At 43.5% G+C, this 14,837-nt stretch overlaps 2 protein-coding genes across 4 annotated transcripts in view; one reads left to right on the top strand and one right to left on the bottom strand.

The window, feature by feature from the left end:
- LOC140278995 (ankyrin-3-like) overlaps positions 1-14,837 on the bottom strand; it is a 111,742-nt gene that overhangs the window by 2,089 nt on the left and 94,816 nt on the right. Inside the window, exons 42-50 of one of the 2 annotated variants that reach the window (XM_072374157.1) lie at positions 12,746-12,820; positions 11,639-11,770; positions 10,300-10,443; positions 4,648-5,314; positions 4,381-4,546; positions 4,206-4,289; positions 2,388-2,471; positions 2,040-2,267; positions 662-730 (exon numbers count right to left, since the gene is read on the bottom strand). In XM_072374157.1, the coding sequence (XP_072230258.1) occupies positions 686-730; positions 2,040-2,267; positions 2,388-2,471; positions 4,206-4,289; positions 4,381-4,546; positions 4,648-5,314; positions 10,300-10,443; positions 11,639-11,770; positions 12,746-12,820 (1,625 nt within the window). In that variant the 3' untranslated portion in view covers positions 662-685. Of the gene's footprint in view, positions 1-661; positions 731-2,039; positions 2,268-2,387; positions 2,472-4,205; positions 4,290-4,380; positions 4,547-4,647; positions 5,315-10,288; positions 10,444-11,638; positions 11,771-12,745; positions 12,821-14,837 lie in introns of those variants that run through there. The other variant, XM_072374158.1, reaches the window with a different exon arrangement.
- The window catches only part of LOC140279000 (DELTA-stichotoxin-Hmg2b-like), a 335,708-nt gene continuing 324,328 nt past the window's right edge, over positions 3,458-14,837 (top strand). For both annotated transcript variants that reach the window (XM_072374166.1, XM_072374165.1), the window contains exon 1: positions 3,458-3,467. The gene's annotated coding sequence lies outside the window, so the exon portion shown is untranslated. The remainder of the gene's footprint in view (positions 3,468-14,837) is intronic.

Raw genomic sequence — 14,837 nt, 5'->3', positions numbered from 1 at the left:
TAATTATACATTTAAGTAATTATTTAATGATGTATTCATTTATTTAATTTAGGCACTTCTACTCCTCCATATTAAATTAACATGATTACAATAAATTAAGGAATTAAAACCCTATCAGCATTCCAAATTTAAATATTTGTTATCAGGATATCAGCCTGTTTTAGATTGTTAGAAACATTTTTTAACCAACAAATTAACTCAAAATTTATTTATTTACGTAGATATTTGAATATCTTTTCACAAAAGTTTCTGTATTCTTACAACTGAGTATTTCTCAGTTTATTATACATTATATAGAAGTATTGAACATTTATTTTTACTTTTGCTTATTTATTAATCAATTAAAAAGTTTATTTTGTGGTTCTTGCACAAAACATATTAATTTAGAAATAAATGAAAACATAAACTTAAAAATAAAAAGATAAAATAGATAAATAAATAATTAAATACATAAATAAATGAGATAAAATAGAATAGTTTATTTAATTCTGCATTTAGTCATTTGTTTCTGTATATATTTATCGTTACTTTTGACAGTTTGGGTCTAATTAATAATCATGTTAAAATAAGGCACTTTTAGAAATATAGTTTGATTTACACTCTTTATATTTGTAAGGCACACACTGACGTACAGATTATTTCCACCTTTACAGAATCTTACCAGTTGTAGCCGAGAGCTCCGCTGTTACGACTGACCCTTCTTTCCCTGTTTCTTGTTGGCGTCTCCAGGCTTCGCACAGCGAGATCGGGGGGGGGGAGCAGCAAGGTTCATCGTGCCATGGAAGAGACGAGGAGGAAAGAATAGTTTGTTAGGATCGTGCTCGGGATGAAAGGGACGGGTTAATGAAGCGCGGATCGGCTCGGCCACTACAGCAAGCTGGAAGAAAGATCGGTTTTAGGAGAAAAAAGGAGGTTAAAATGACTTTGTCTCTACAAGCAAAATCTGACATGCTCGAGAAAACGGAGAGAAGAAGCATTCTTTGTTTAGTATTTGTTGGAAAACACACGTTAATACCACTGCAAACTGCATCTGCAGAAAACAAGGCGGCTTTAATCATCCTTTTTCCACTCGGGCATTAATTCAAACAGCTCAGACTTCACCTGACTCAGGCTTTAGGGCTCTGTTGCACCGATGAAGATGAATTTAACTGATTAGATCGAATCAGGCTGTTCTGATGTACCAGTAATTTTGATCCAGTTCCAGATTCAGTTGGTATTATTTGCCTGTAAATCATCTATTTACTGTAATTTCTCTCTTCTAGAGTTACATATGATAAATCCATTCATATGGATGGAAAAAGACTCTTAAAGGAGAAGATCGTTTTTTTTTTGCACTGTTAGCTCATAGCTGCGGTGTTGTTGTTATTGGCAGCTATCGGGGGGATTATAGAGGGCTTTCTACACACTCGTCTACTGGGATGACGTCATCGACGTCCCCCTGCAGCACAGTTTATTCTCTCCGTGCTCTGTGACAGTCGGCTAACTTCACACAGAGTTTGCTGCTGATAGTTTTGTGCAACATGGCAGGATATTTATCAGGGCGGCGATGACATCATCCCAGTAGACGAGTGTGTAGAAAGCCCTCTATAATCCCCCCGATAGCCGCCAATAACAACAACACAGCAGCTATGAGCTAACAGAGCTATAGCACACGTTCATTCATTCATTCTTCTTAAAGTATTGGTGAAATAAAGACAGATAATGCCTTATTTAGAGGCTGCATCCTCTAAGCCCCGTTCTCTCCGTTATATGGATCTCCAGTTATCTAAATATCTTCAGAAGGACGCCGACTTTCACCAAACTGTTCTCGGTGAGTAGATGAACGTATTTCATGCCAGAAATAAGGTCCAGGTTTAAAACAAACAAACTTCTCCTTTAAAAGTTAAAAGTCTCCACCTCTGACAGAGTTGCCCTACAGCTACACCTGGACCAAACTGGCCTCTGACAGCTGGAGCGAACAGATGTTCAGCCCCTCACACAATCACAGCTGCATGCAGATGAAGATGAGCCAGGATCACTCAGTTGGTTTTAACGCCAACCTCAGTTTCCCCTCTTTGAGCTTCCTCCTTGTGGCCGTGTCTGGAGCGCTTCCCTCTCTTCTTGCCCTTCCCTCCTTTGGCTCCCGCTGCTGCTCCTGCTGAAGAAGCAGCATCCGCTCCACCTATTGCTACATCACCACCACCACCAGCGCCTCCTGTTACCATTTCGCCTTCACATTCCTTCCTTTCCTCCGAGCTGTAAACTCGGCGCACCACTTTTCTGATCACCTGTTGGGGGGCAGAGGCATGTCAGAAGGAGGTGGGGGTGTTTTGGGACAACACATAATGGATGGAGGGTGAGGAGCTGTGAGATAAAGGGAGGTAGGGGAGGAGGATTAGGAGGGTTACTTTTCTTGTGACCAGATTCCCGTCTTCGTCTGTAAACTGCTCCTCTATCACAGACTCTCCAGGAATGTTTCTGGCCTCCTCTCCCTGTGGTGAAAGTTTGGGGGTAAAAGTATGGGTGGGAGAGGTGAGAGGGGAGGACGAGGGAGGCAAAGGTGCAGTTTGGGTTATCTGTACGGTTGTTCATCAGCAAATAAAACAGCATTTCCAGGCAGACAGACAGACAACTGGCCTCCTCAACCCACACAAACGTCTTTCTGATCCTGTCTGACACTTCAGGCAGGAAAAAAAGAAGCTTTCAGCAGTAAATGGCTCATTTTCCTTGAAACATTCCTTCATGCACCAGTAGAATTAGGCAACATCAATCAGCAGCACTCCAAACCAAACAAGTTTATTAAGATCAGCTCATTTAAAAAAATAAAAAGCAGTTCTAAAACATAACAGGGACGATGAGGAAATGATCTCCTCTCTAACAAGGTCTGGACTTGAATTAAGGGCTCTACACCAAACCGACACGAAGATCCAGCATGTGACCAGTGCCTTGAACATGATACAAAGGTCGTGTCCAGCTACCAGTCAGAGCGTTCTTCAACGTGTTGAATGGACAGGAGCGACAGATACTGACGCTCCAGCTGTTATTCGTGGTTTTTGCCCATTCATTCATATAAAGCTGCTCTTGGATTTAAACTAAAATCTTAAATAGAGTTGAACCAGATTATTAAACTACCTGGATGTTTGTTCTCGTTACCAAATTATTGAAATAGCGTGGACTGAGCGCCTGAATTCCCATTGAAAGAAAAGCAGAAAAACAACATGCATGTTGTTTTCGAAGAGAGATTTTCCAGGAGAATTGTTATTATCCTCTCCTCTACCTATGCATGAAAATATGTGGCGTAGCCAAACCCCAAAAGGTGATGGAAATAAAACCGAGTGCAGGGCTGGAGTCAGATTGGCTGCAGAAATCTGCAGAAACATGCAGCCAGCATTACTGCTGCCAACTGAGCAACTTCACATTTAGATTTAGGCTCTAAGTCCTTTATTCAACAGAAGAAAGAGCACCGAGAGCAGAGCCGAGTACCTGAAACACAACCAACACGTCTACTTTGTTCAGAGATTAGATAATTTCCAGGTCAAAATGAGGTTTTATGAGTGACTCCAAACCAGTAAGCGTTTATCTAAGAAAGTACTCAGCGGCTCATTGAGTTTAAAAAACAGGTCGATGCATATATCCAGTTTGAATTAAGACACATTGAATGCTGTGAGAGTTACACAAGCGTTCAGCCTCAGAACAATCATGAGCAACTGAATTTAACAGCTAAATACGCAGCAACAGCCTGCTGGCCAGATAGAAAAGCCCAAACGACACAGCCGGCCGGAGGAGTGGCGGCTCCCCGCAGGCGGTGAGTAAAGCACAGCTGGCCGGAGGAGTGGCGGCTCCCCGCAGGCGGTGAGTAAAGCACAGCTGGACACAGACGCACTCTTTCCATCAAAACGTAGATCTTTAACCGTAAACTCGGGAACTTTGCTGTCAGTTAAAGCGTGTTTAATCGTAGTTCACATGCCTCACGATTTCTCTTTCTAATGTGTCCCACCTCAGAAATATTTTACACATCTTTTAAAAACCTTCCCATATTTATTAATGAGCTCCATCGTGTTGCCTTTCTGCTGCAGCACACAAACTCAGCTCCCAGTCTCAGCTCTGCTCATGCTCAGCGGTCACAGCAACAAACCGAGTTCAGACCCTTTCCGACCCGTCAGCCATGGCCTCAGAGCTCAGATTACGGCGCTGCACTCGGTCTACACACAGCAGGCCTCACACACCTTGAGTATGACCCGTCTGCGGTACACCCTGGTGGTGACAGCGGTCTCTTCGTCCGAGCCGGACTCCTCAGCTCTGACACTCTGCTGATGAAGGCAACCCACCAGCAGCGGAGCATTAATGCGTGTGTGCAGGTCTTACTGAGGACATTGTGGTAGGATTTTAAGCGGACCTCACCTGGACTTTGTGCTGGGACCTGTCTCCGGCCTCGTCTCGTCCTCTGCTTGGTCCCGCTGTGCTGCTGTCCTCCTGAGATCCCTTCCCCTTGCCTTCCCTGGCTGTTTCCGTGTGATTTCCGTTCTGAGCCGGCGGCTGCTCCAGTGAATCAGCGAGACTGTCAGGGCTGTGTGAATGGATTACAGTTAGGAAAGACATTTATCCTGCACCTTCTTGGCTGACCGTGAATCTCAGTGATTCATCTGAACAGATAAGATGAAATCCCACCTGCCCTCCTCGGTGTTGGGACTGTGGCCCGCGGCTGCCGACTCCACTGTGGCGCCAGACGTCTCATTTCTCCAGCCTGGAACTGAAGACACGTCTTTTTCTGCTTGCCGTACTTGTTCAAGGATTGCATTCACCCTCTCCTCTGTCATCTCCTCTTCCTCCACGCCTTCCTCCAGCTTTATATCCTCCAGCAGACTCCGCAGCCTCTCTGGGGTCATCTCCTCTTCTTCCTCTCTTCCATTTCCAAGACCAGCGGATGAGGCAACGTCCTCCTTCAGGTTTCCTCTCTGAGTTTCCAAAACGACGCGCTGCCCTGCCATCCCTTCTTCTGTCCTCCTGACTGACTGCTCTACTGCACTTCTGTCATTATCTGGCCTCTCCACAGACATCCCTCTTTCTCCGTCAGTCAAGGCTGTATCCTCAGACCCAACAATCGGCGGCTCCGTAGCTTTGGAGCTCGGGACCGGGACCACTGTGGAGGGGTCGCTGCTGGAGGTACTGGTGGTCTGAGCAAGTGACAGGTCGCTAGGTCTCGTAAGGGTGGTCTTGCTAGGGGATTCTACGCTAGCCTCACCCTCACTAAAGAAATCATCACAGCGGAGCGGGGTAGGGGGCACGTAGTTGAGGTCTGTAGGGGTTTGCAGTTCCAGATCTATATTGTTGTATCCTGGATGGATGGCAGGAGTAAAGGATTAGAGGATCGACGAGGGAGGGAGAGGTGAAAGAGGGAGGGAAAGGAAAGGAGAGGTAAAGTGGTGGAGCTGATGAAATGAAGACATTTAAAGGGAGCTTTCGCTCAAAAGTCACAGTTAAAACCCAGACACACGATGAAGGTCTCCAGCTGCATGTGCAGCAGAACAAGCTGGGAACACAAGCCTCACTGATTGCCTGCTTATAAAGTTATTCTGACTAGTTTGCACATCCAGCTCGATGTTGCTCTCCCTGAACTTCTGAGAGAAACATTTGTATTTTTAGCTGTTAAAAACTCTGATGCTTCGAATTTAAATTTAGGGACCTACAAAAAAGATCCAGTTAAAGTTTTTAAACTTTAAACTGCTCCGTTTGCACGTACAGATTCTTGGTTGGTTCTATAAAGAACAACTATAAACGTCTCCTTCAGCCTCCCTTTATCGTCGATAGCAACCGCAATGCAGCACGATAGCTCATCTCCACAGATCATAGCGTTTGTCCTCAAACTGATGTCTTAATATCACCAGTAAAGTTTAGAAATGCTCTTTTAAAGTGCATGAGTGTTTGTGAAAGCTCCGTATCATATATAAACGTTGTTTATAAACCGCCCTGCAGGAGCGATTTACCAAGCAGGACCTATAAACGCCAGCTTTTAATGTTAAAACATCTGAAAATGTTTGTGAATGAAGCAGCAAACAGGGTTTATACATTTAGCAGAAACCAGTGACTGTGAACGCTGCTCTGTCTTAAGCATTCACAGACATGACTGGAGCTCAGTTTTTATTTTGAATTAAGCCGACTAAGATGCTTTGCTCGCTCTTGCTTGCTCTAGGTTAGACTCTCAACCAGCACTGGGACCTGTTTTTGTATAAAAGCCCCCCCTGAAGGGGGGAAACTACCCAGGTTATGGTTGAGACTCTCTGCTGAGAGTTATTAAGCACACCAGGCATGTTTTAATTGAGCATGAGATTTTCTCATAAAAGAAGATGACTCTTGTTGTGGAGGCAGTGAGGCATGACTCAAACACCTTCGAGCCCGACTCAGACTCGTCTAATTTCTTCATTTGGGACTTCCTGACAAAACAGTTGAACCGAAAGTTTTCTAATACTTGTGCAGATTCGTGTTGAACACATGCTGTTCTCATTTAAAGTTGCTGTTAGGTTCCTAATAAAGCATAAAATCAGCTAAAAATTGTTGCCAGGCAGATATTTCTCTCAGGAGTGGAGCAAAGCTGGTGCTAAAAGAACACTAATTTAGCCTTGTTGTGTTATACGTTGTGCTGCTTACGGATGGGATAAAGTTGAATCAACACCTTTTAAAACATTAGGCCACATGTGACTTTTGAACCAGCCCTAAAATAGACAACAATATCAAAAAGAGATGGAGACAGAAGTAAAAATACCAAAGACAGGCTAAAAGATGTGATCTGAAATCTGAATTCATGTTAAAGTTGCACTAACACATCGAAATGGAACTTAAGTCAAAGTCTTTTAGAAATACTCAACTTCAGAGCTATTTACGTGTGGATTTAGTGAAATTAGAAATTAAAACAAGCGCTTTAAAACAAGCCCAACTTCAGCTGAGCTTTATGAGTTGGGTTGGTTTAAAGAAAAGGCAGAGAAGAGGAGAATAAACTGACTGACATCTAAATGTGAACCTCAGGGACAGAGCGATCCCGCCTGAAGTATGGAGGGATACCAGGAGGGAGGGGAGAGGGTGGAGGGGAGGGAGAGGGAAGAATCGGAAAAGTTGGAGAATGTGGAGGTGAAGAGGAGGCACAAATTAAAGTGGGAGAAGTAAGAGGGGGAGAAGGGGCGGCGTCAACAGGAGAGGAAGTACCAGATAAGGGGGGCGTGGTACACTGAGGAGGAGACTGAACAGGTGTGGGAGAGGCAGGAAGAGGGGGAAGGGAAGATAAAAGAGGGGACAAAGGCAAGCCGTGGACAGAGGGAGACAAGTTGGGAGGAAAGAAAAACGAAGAGCAAATAAAAGGACTCCGGGGGGAGGAGGGAAGAGGAGGAGAGTAAGGCAGGGTGGAGAAGTGAGGAAGAACAGGAGCGACGGGCAGGACGTAAACAAGAGGCGTGGACGGGGGAGACGGGAAGGGAAAAACAGAGGGAGAGGGAGAGGAAGGGGTGATGGGACTGGGGTAAGACTGAGGGGAGGAGGAAGGGATGGTGGTGGAAGGAGGGGAAGGCTGAGACGTTTGAGGACACAGGCGGAGCGTTCTAACAGAACTTCTAGGAGGTTTTGAAGCTGTTGCTATGATCAGTGCACAAAAAAAGTCCAGGACAACAGACAGAAAGACAAATACAGCATTTAAAACAAAAGAAGTTAGAACACGGACTATGAAGTGAATGTGATTGATGAAGGCTTCGTGTCTGTGAAGCTGCAGCGATGAAGGTGTTGCAGAAACTATCGTGCATCTGCTCAGGGGCTGGTTTCACAGAGAAAGCAAAAGGGAGCTGAAAGGCAGGATTCTCTGAATACTAAAGACGCTCGGGAGAAACAACACCTACCCACATAGAAACAGAAGCTCCAAACTATATGGAATGCATTACGTCTCGTGTTTGGCACTAACAGGAAATTATTTACGTCTTCTGATTAGTTTGTCTCGTCCACACAGATGTTTCCCAGAGATCAGCTCATACAGGTGGCTGCACACTGCTGTATTGTGGAGGTGGAGAAGATGCATCTTTACCAAACCAATTACTCTTCAGCTCTGTCTTATCCTTGCAAGGCGTGCACAGATATCTACTTTTGTGTTGGACCACGTAAGCACTGAAAAGCCAATGATTTGGTGATGATTTAACTAGTCTTTTGAAAGTATTTTATGATATTTTTAACATCGATATCGGCCTTGAATCTGTTCTGTAATCACTACACTGCTACATCTTCACTGCTTCTGTATTATCGTTAAAACTGTCCTATCTGGAACTTTAAGTCTTTCTCGGTACAGTAAATGGAGCAGTGTAGAGGGCTAATGGCAGGCTATGAGGGACAGAATTAGGGATGTACCGCATCGGTATCGATACCAGCATCGATACCGATACCAGTATCGATACCGATATCGATCTAGATACTGGTATCGATACATATACCAGTATACCTTCTGCCGCTTCTGCAACTAAGTTCTCATTTGCCATATCCTCTATGCACACATTAACTCTGTATGATGGGAGCAACTCAAAGCAACTAAGTGTGGATTTATTGGCGCAGCTTGTAACGATGCGCTCTGCCTTTGATCTGTAATTTTTACTGTCTTTCTCATGCCATGGGTAAAGCAAAATAACCAACAAACAGCACATGGATGAACAAGAAAAGCCTACATTCCTGGTTGTTCAACACTGCCGCAGACAGGCATCAGACAGAATCTTTGGGTAGCACCAATGTGGTACCAAACTTATTCTATGGAGCAGAGAGGGTAGGAGCAGATGCTGTGATGGGATCAAGAAGGTGCTGAAGGTGGCCAGTGATGGAAATTAACTGGTTAGTGTTGCTCAGCGTTGACAAGAGAATTTGCTGTAGACGTTAGTCACTCAGAAGCAAGAAGAGGAGGAGGAAGAGGAGCAGGAGGAGAGTCTGCTGGTCTTAAAGCAAAGGAAGCTGCAGAGGAGCGAAGAGGCTGGGAGGCTCAGAGGAACCGAGGAGATGACAGGTACAGTACAGCTAACAGCAGTGACAGAAGCATCGTTATACACTTTAAGAAAAGGTGTTTTCAACCCATCTGTGAGTGTCACCACTCCTGGATGTGTTGAAAAAGCTCCACCCATTTAAAGAGTGGTGAAAGTGTATTAATGTGGGTTAACGGCATCAGAGCAGGCAGCCCTTTACACAAAGCCACAGCCATGCATTTTGTTGATTTAATGCTGGTTTCAGTTTAAATCATCTCTGCACGGACCAAATCCTCAGATCCTTGTGTTAAGATGACTTTAAGAAACCTGTGAGGCAGATCGGCAGCGAGGTACATTTCAGAAGTTTGTTTTAAAATCTGCTCGGCGAACAACTGAAGGCTCATCTTCGCTGGTTAGATGCCGTCTACATTCATAGTGACATACGGAGAAAGGCGGGAAAATGGCAGTGGGGCAGTTGTCAAGCATACACAGAACAATAAACTCCCTCGAGTTATATTATATCCTTTCTTCTGAATTTGCTGCTCGTTTCCAGGTAGAAAAACTACTTCTACTGAATTACGGCGAGCCTCTTGCAACACTACTTATCCAAGTTCATTCGCCTCAAACCAGTCTGTGGAAACACGACTGATTCATATAAAGTTCTGAAATGTTCCTCTGTGGGTCTGTAACAACCACATTTCTGCCACATTTCATTTTCATTTTACAGGAAAGAGAGAAATATAGAGGGTGAGAGGAAAAAGTAAGTCTTGCCATACTGCTTTAAAGCAAACATGCCATTATTACAAAATGGTTGTTATAATTGTGTTTTTATGTATTTCATATAAATCTGTAGAAGGTGATGCGTTGTATCAGGGTTAGAATTTCAAACATACACATAAACATAAGTGTTATTAAGCCAAATTACAAACTAGCGTCCTGCTCCATCTGAAAAATGAGCTTCGTTAATCTCAGCAGCAAGATTATCAATACATTTATCAGATGGGAAAAACACAGCAATCACTTCCTTCATCATGCTTTTTTACATTTTATATAAACACACACTAAAAATTTCATGCACCCCAAATTGCTCAGATTTTCCTGCACTTAATTAAAATCCTTTAAAAATCTGCCACTTATCACTGAACTTCCCAGCGTTTGTACAGCTTCATAAAGACACCTCTGACGCTGGGACTAGCTGATTGGGGCTTAATGAACCTGCTGGAGCGTTGCTCCAGCCTGATTGGTTCTGTATTGGTTTACAGGTCAGACTATCTGGCTGAGAGAGGAGGTGAAGAAGGGTGAAGGGATAGACTGAGAGATAGTTCAGCTAGGGTGGGCTACACTTTACCATCGGACTGATCCGGGAATACTGCGTTATCATCGGCAAAGCAGCGTGTGCCTGATATGTTACCGTAGTCAAATATGGGCCCTTCCAGCAAAGTCACAATATCCAACCGATTGATCTTAGTCAGCACCGCGGTTAAAGCGTCCGCTGGAGAGGAGAGAAACAGAAGGGTTATTCAACCAGTCACAATCACAAAAAACTGATACTGTCACTCACACCTGGAATAAACATGTGTCTCGGGTGATCCAATCACAAGGGAATTACGTCTTGTTGCTGTTTTAAAGGACACGCCATGATGTTTCACGTCCCGCTTTGTGTCTGAGTGCAGAGGAATTCCAGCTAGAATTATTGATTGTGTTAAGATGTCGTCATCCTCTGGAATAATAGCCGTTTATAGATATCCCAGAGGTGGACGGGAGGCTGTGGCGATAGCTTCAAAAACATTTTCTTTATTATTATTTGGCACCCAAATCCTGAATCGTTGGAAAAAACTCATTTTGAACGTAATCAGCGTGACACTCGTGGAGTTTGGATAGTTTTTTTTTTGTTGAAAATCAATTATACGGATTTATGAAATGATGGGTGAAAAAAAATTAAAGGACGGACTTTGCGAGATCTCACAAAAGTTTCTTGAGATCTTTCTCTTGAAGTTTCGAGGTCGCATTTAGGAGAATGTACAACCGGGTTAGTTCGGCCCATGGGAACGAAAACAAACAAACGTGGAGTGGGAGAAATTGATTGAATTTTATTCTGAAATACAGCGAAGCCGTGTCTACTGTTTTTATCTTGCTTTTTTATCTTTCGCGAGAAAGATCGAGTTTTGCGAGATCTGGCAAAAGTCCATCTTTTTTTTTTTTTTTACCCATAATTTTTTCCCCCGTGTCCCCTAGGGGGCTCCGTACATTTGAGCAAAAGATGACTGTACCTGGAGTTTAGCAACAAAAAATAAGTGCGCCTGTTAACTGCATGGTCTTGATTATCAACATGCCTGCTTGTTTGTCACGTTTAGTAAATCTGGGCCATAATAGTAGTCTGAAATAGTCTTTTTCCGTCATATCTGACTACTTTGACCAACTTTTTAGCCAAATAAAAATCAAAAGGCAACCATGGCAGCTAATAAAGGGTGAAGTTCATATGATGCGAACCCTGTCCCTGAATCGAGACGCTTCCTGGATGCATTTGAGGTTTCCACTTGTGATCGCATCTCCAAATACACACGTTAATGTGAACCTGGCCTTAAACTAGAGTCTGAAGTACGTTTTCAAAAATGAATATAAACTACAAAGGCCAGATCACACATACATACAAAATAGGTACAAACAAGCCCCTGCATTTTGCTTACTTGTGGCATTTTTACCATCCCTGTGCACCCATTTCTTTAGGAGCATGAAGCTTTGTGCTGTCAGGGAATTGGGGTTTTCCACTCTGATGAAGTTGATCTCTTCCACAGAGAAATCCAGCTCCCTGGCCAGCTCTGTAAAAGCAGCAAACACCATAAATAACAAGCTTTTCCTTCGGTAATTACTACCAGAATGTTGCAAAGTAACACTGGGAGGTGTCAAAAGTAGGAGGATCTGTGTTTATCAGCAGTGCAAACAGATGTGAGATTAAAAATGAGATCATTATAAAGCAACATTTAGCTCCTAAGTCATATTTTCCCACATTACAATCTAATTTCTTATGAAAGAAGTGATGTCACACTGGAATAAAACTAACACTGAGCCAAACTGGGAGTGAAATTATGCTAATAGTGACAAACTGTATTTCTAAAAGTATGAGAACGTCGTGTTCACTGCAGCTCAGCAGAAGCGACACGCATTAAACGTGGAATAGATGGCGCGCCACTACAACCGAACTGTGCACAAGCTTTTGGAGTCACACCCACCCGCACACGTGCAGACAGGCGAGGAGCAGTGCTGCAGTGCAGGTGGTCAGGCTCGATGAACTGCAGAGGCCACGCCCTTCTCACAACTCAGGCGCAGCAGAAACCCACAAAACCCTCTCATTGCTTTGCTTAAATGCACTCAAAAATAAATGTGCTCATACAGCTTTTAGCCATTTAAATCAATATTCCACATGCTCCCGAGCACGTTTTTCCCATCCAAACTTCTTCATCCTTGTGTGTCTGTTTTGAACTCTTAAACAAATCTAAATCAAACAGAGTTGTGGCTGTTTAATTTGATGTTGGAATATGTGTATGTGTGATGCATCAGATTAAAAACGCCACTGCAGTGCTGCTCAGCAAAATATCTTTATACTAAATGTCCACTAGATGGCAACAAACACCGGTGTGCGATCTGATCTCAGTCCAGCTGATTCATTCTCCTGCTGGAGCCCTTTGAATCCTCACATTTGTTGCACAGTGGGTATCACAGACAGTATTCTTGCGTCACTTCGTGCTGGTTCATGGATGCATTTCACACAAAGTGAGGAAGGTGTTCACACTCACCGGTCCAGCTGAGACCGAGATGGTCGGCTACTATCGCCATGCGGACGTCTGTTCTCTCACAGGGGCTCTGAGGGCCTGAGCGAGGAGGCAGTGAAGGGCAGGAGACAAACAGTTAACGTGAAATCATGTCAAACCAATCAGCTGTTGTTCTTAAAAAGAGAGAGACATACACAATGGCACTAAATGAAAGAAACAGATTAGGATTGTGAACTGAGAGTTTGTCTGTTTTGACTGTTTGCATTAATGTGGTGTAACCCCATGACCTCATATTACCTGCCTAATGTCTGCTAAATTAAACAGTTTTCATCAGTTTCTCATGTGATCGGTGTTGGAACAAAGCCCAACTTAAGCTCACTGTCCCAGGTGTCCCAGCTTTTCTGGGCAGACTCTCCTGAACATTTAAGTTGAGCCACTAGATGCTTGTTTGAATAATAGATGGACCTTTTGGGAAACCGCTTCTGTCTTTGGAGACGGTAAGAAATGAAGATGCTGCTATTATCTGTCTGTTTAACATGAAAAATGAGTCAAGATTTAAGTATTTTGGTCTGTCAGAGCTATTCTGCAGCACTTCAACCAATTCTGCATCTCTGAGGCTTTATTTTTCTCATTATTTTTCTGTTGGAGGATGACATTATGTGATGGAGACTTTCCAAACATTAGACCACTTGGGACTGTCAAGTCGGACTTGGATAAGGTCCCACCCTGCTTGAACGGCTTCTGTGATGTGTGATTTGTTGATGGAACACTGCTGTATGTTGGGATAAATGAGTTTATCCTGTTGATCGAGCAGGCTGCACATTTGATAGTGTCCTGTGGTCTGGTAGTTGGATATTAGCAACAGATCCTTCTGGGCCCTGCGGATTGTGGGAGTGGGTCTTTGTAAATGTGGTTTGAGCCCATCCTAAGCAGATTTTGTGGGGCCTACTGCTGTCCTGCTGGGGGAGGATGCTACTGTAGGAGAGCGCTGTTACCATAGGTCAAAAGAGTCGTGTTGCTCATTTAATCTGTCAATGATTTTAAGGTTGTGGCTAATTGGGGTTAAAACGGGTTAAAACACTGTTGTGAGGGATTTGTTGATCTATTCATTTGTTGGATTTAAAAAAGCCTCCAAGTCTCCCAAAGCTTATCGAACTGATGTGAAAGTGGTTCTAGATTGATGAATAATTATTGGAATTTCTCCACCACTGACGTCATCATCATCAGAAAGACAGAAAATTAACATTTAAGGTTCAAGATAATGAAGATTGTCCAGTGCAGCTGTGTCTTTGATGTTTTTGGTGCTTTTTCTAACTTTCAACCAATGGACATTTAATCAATGTGCAGCATCACCTCCAGAGTTTATGTGTTAGCTTTTTCCAGGACTGAAGGTCTGTCAGCCTGCGTTGATAGAGCCATCATCTTCTAGCCACTAAGTAGGCATATAAATCTATCTGAGTCACTGTTTGAGCTATTTTTTATTGTGGAACTCCTACAATCAAAGAAGCTCGAGGATTTGTTAGGCCAGAAAAGAAAAGAAGACTCACACTGAAATGTTTGAGGATCAGTAGTATTAGTGCTGCTTAGTTTTAGAGTCGAGGAGTTGTGCATCACGTCACTAGCAACAAACAGTCTACTACCAGGCAGCATTCTCTCTCACTGACAGAAACAACTCATGGCTTCAGCTTGAAATCAGTCCAGCTGCACACCCTTTCCCAACAATGGCTGACTACACTGACACCATTTGCAGCTGACATTGGTGTGGCTGTCAAGTTGAGCCGATGTGCTGTTTTTCAGTGATTTCAGACATCAAACTTTCCACCAAATGATGGCTACGAACCAGGCAAGCAGACTGAGACAGTATTGTAGGTGAGTGATGTGTCTCACAGGGAAGTGCAGGATTAACTTCATCTCAGAATGAAACGGAGGGAGTGTGCAGTGGCCCACAGTAAGAGAAAGCAACTGAAAGGCATTTGGTGATATTGAAATTGTAGTCGTATACCTTAAATATCTTTTTTTTTCCCCCCATTCTCTGTTATTTTACAAGGTAATCGAACGGCATCCTGCTTTCTATCCGTTCTGAAACGGCCTAAAATCAGACACAACATAATCTGCT

Source organism: Leuresthes tenuis, unplaced genomic scaffold (genome assembly GCF_036924035.1).
Source record: "Leuresthes tenuis unplaced genomic scaffold, fLeuTen1.0.hap1 SCAF_20, whole genome shotgun sequence".
Taxonomy (NCBI): Eukaryota; Metazoa; Chordata; class Actinopteri; order Atheriniformes; family Atherinopsidae; genus Leuresthes; species Leuresthes tenuis.
Note: the sequence above shows the minus strand (reverse complement) of the source record. Positions and strands in the feature narration are given on the sequence as shown.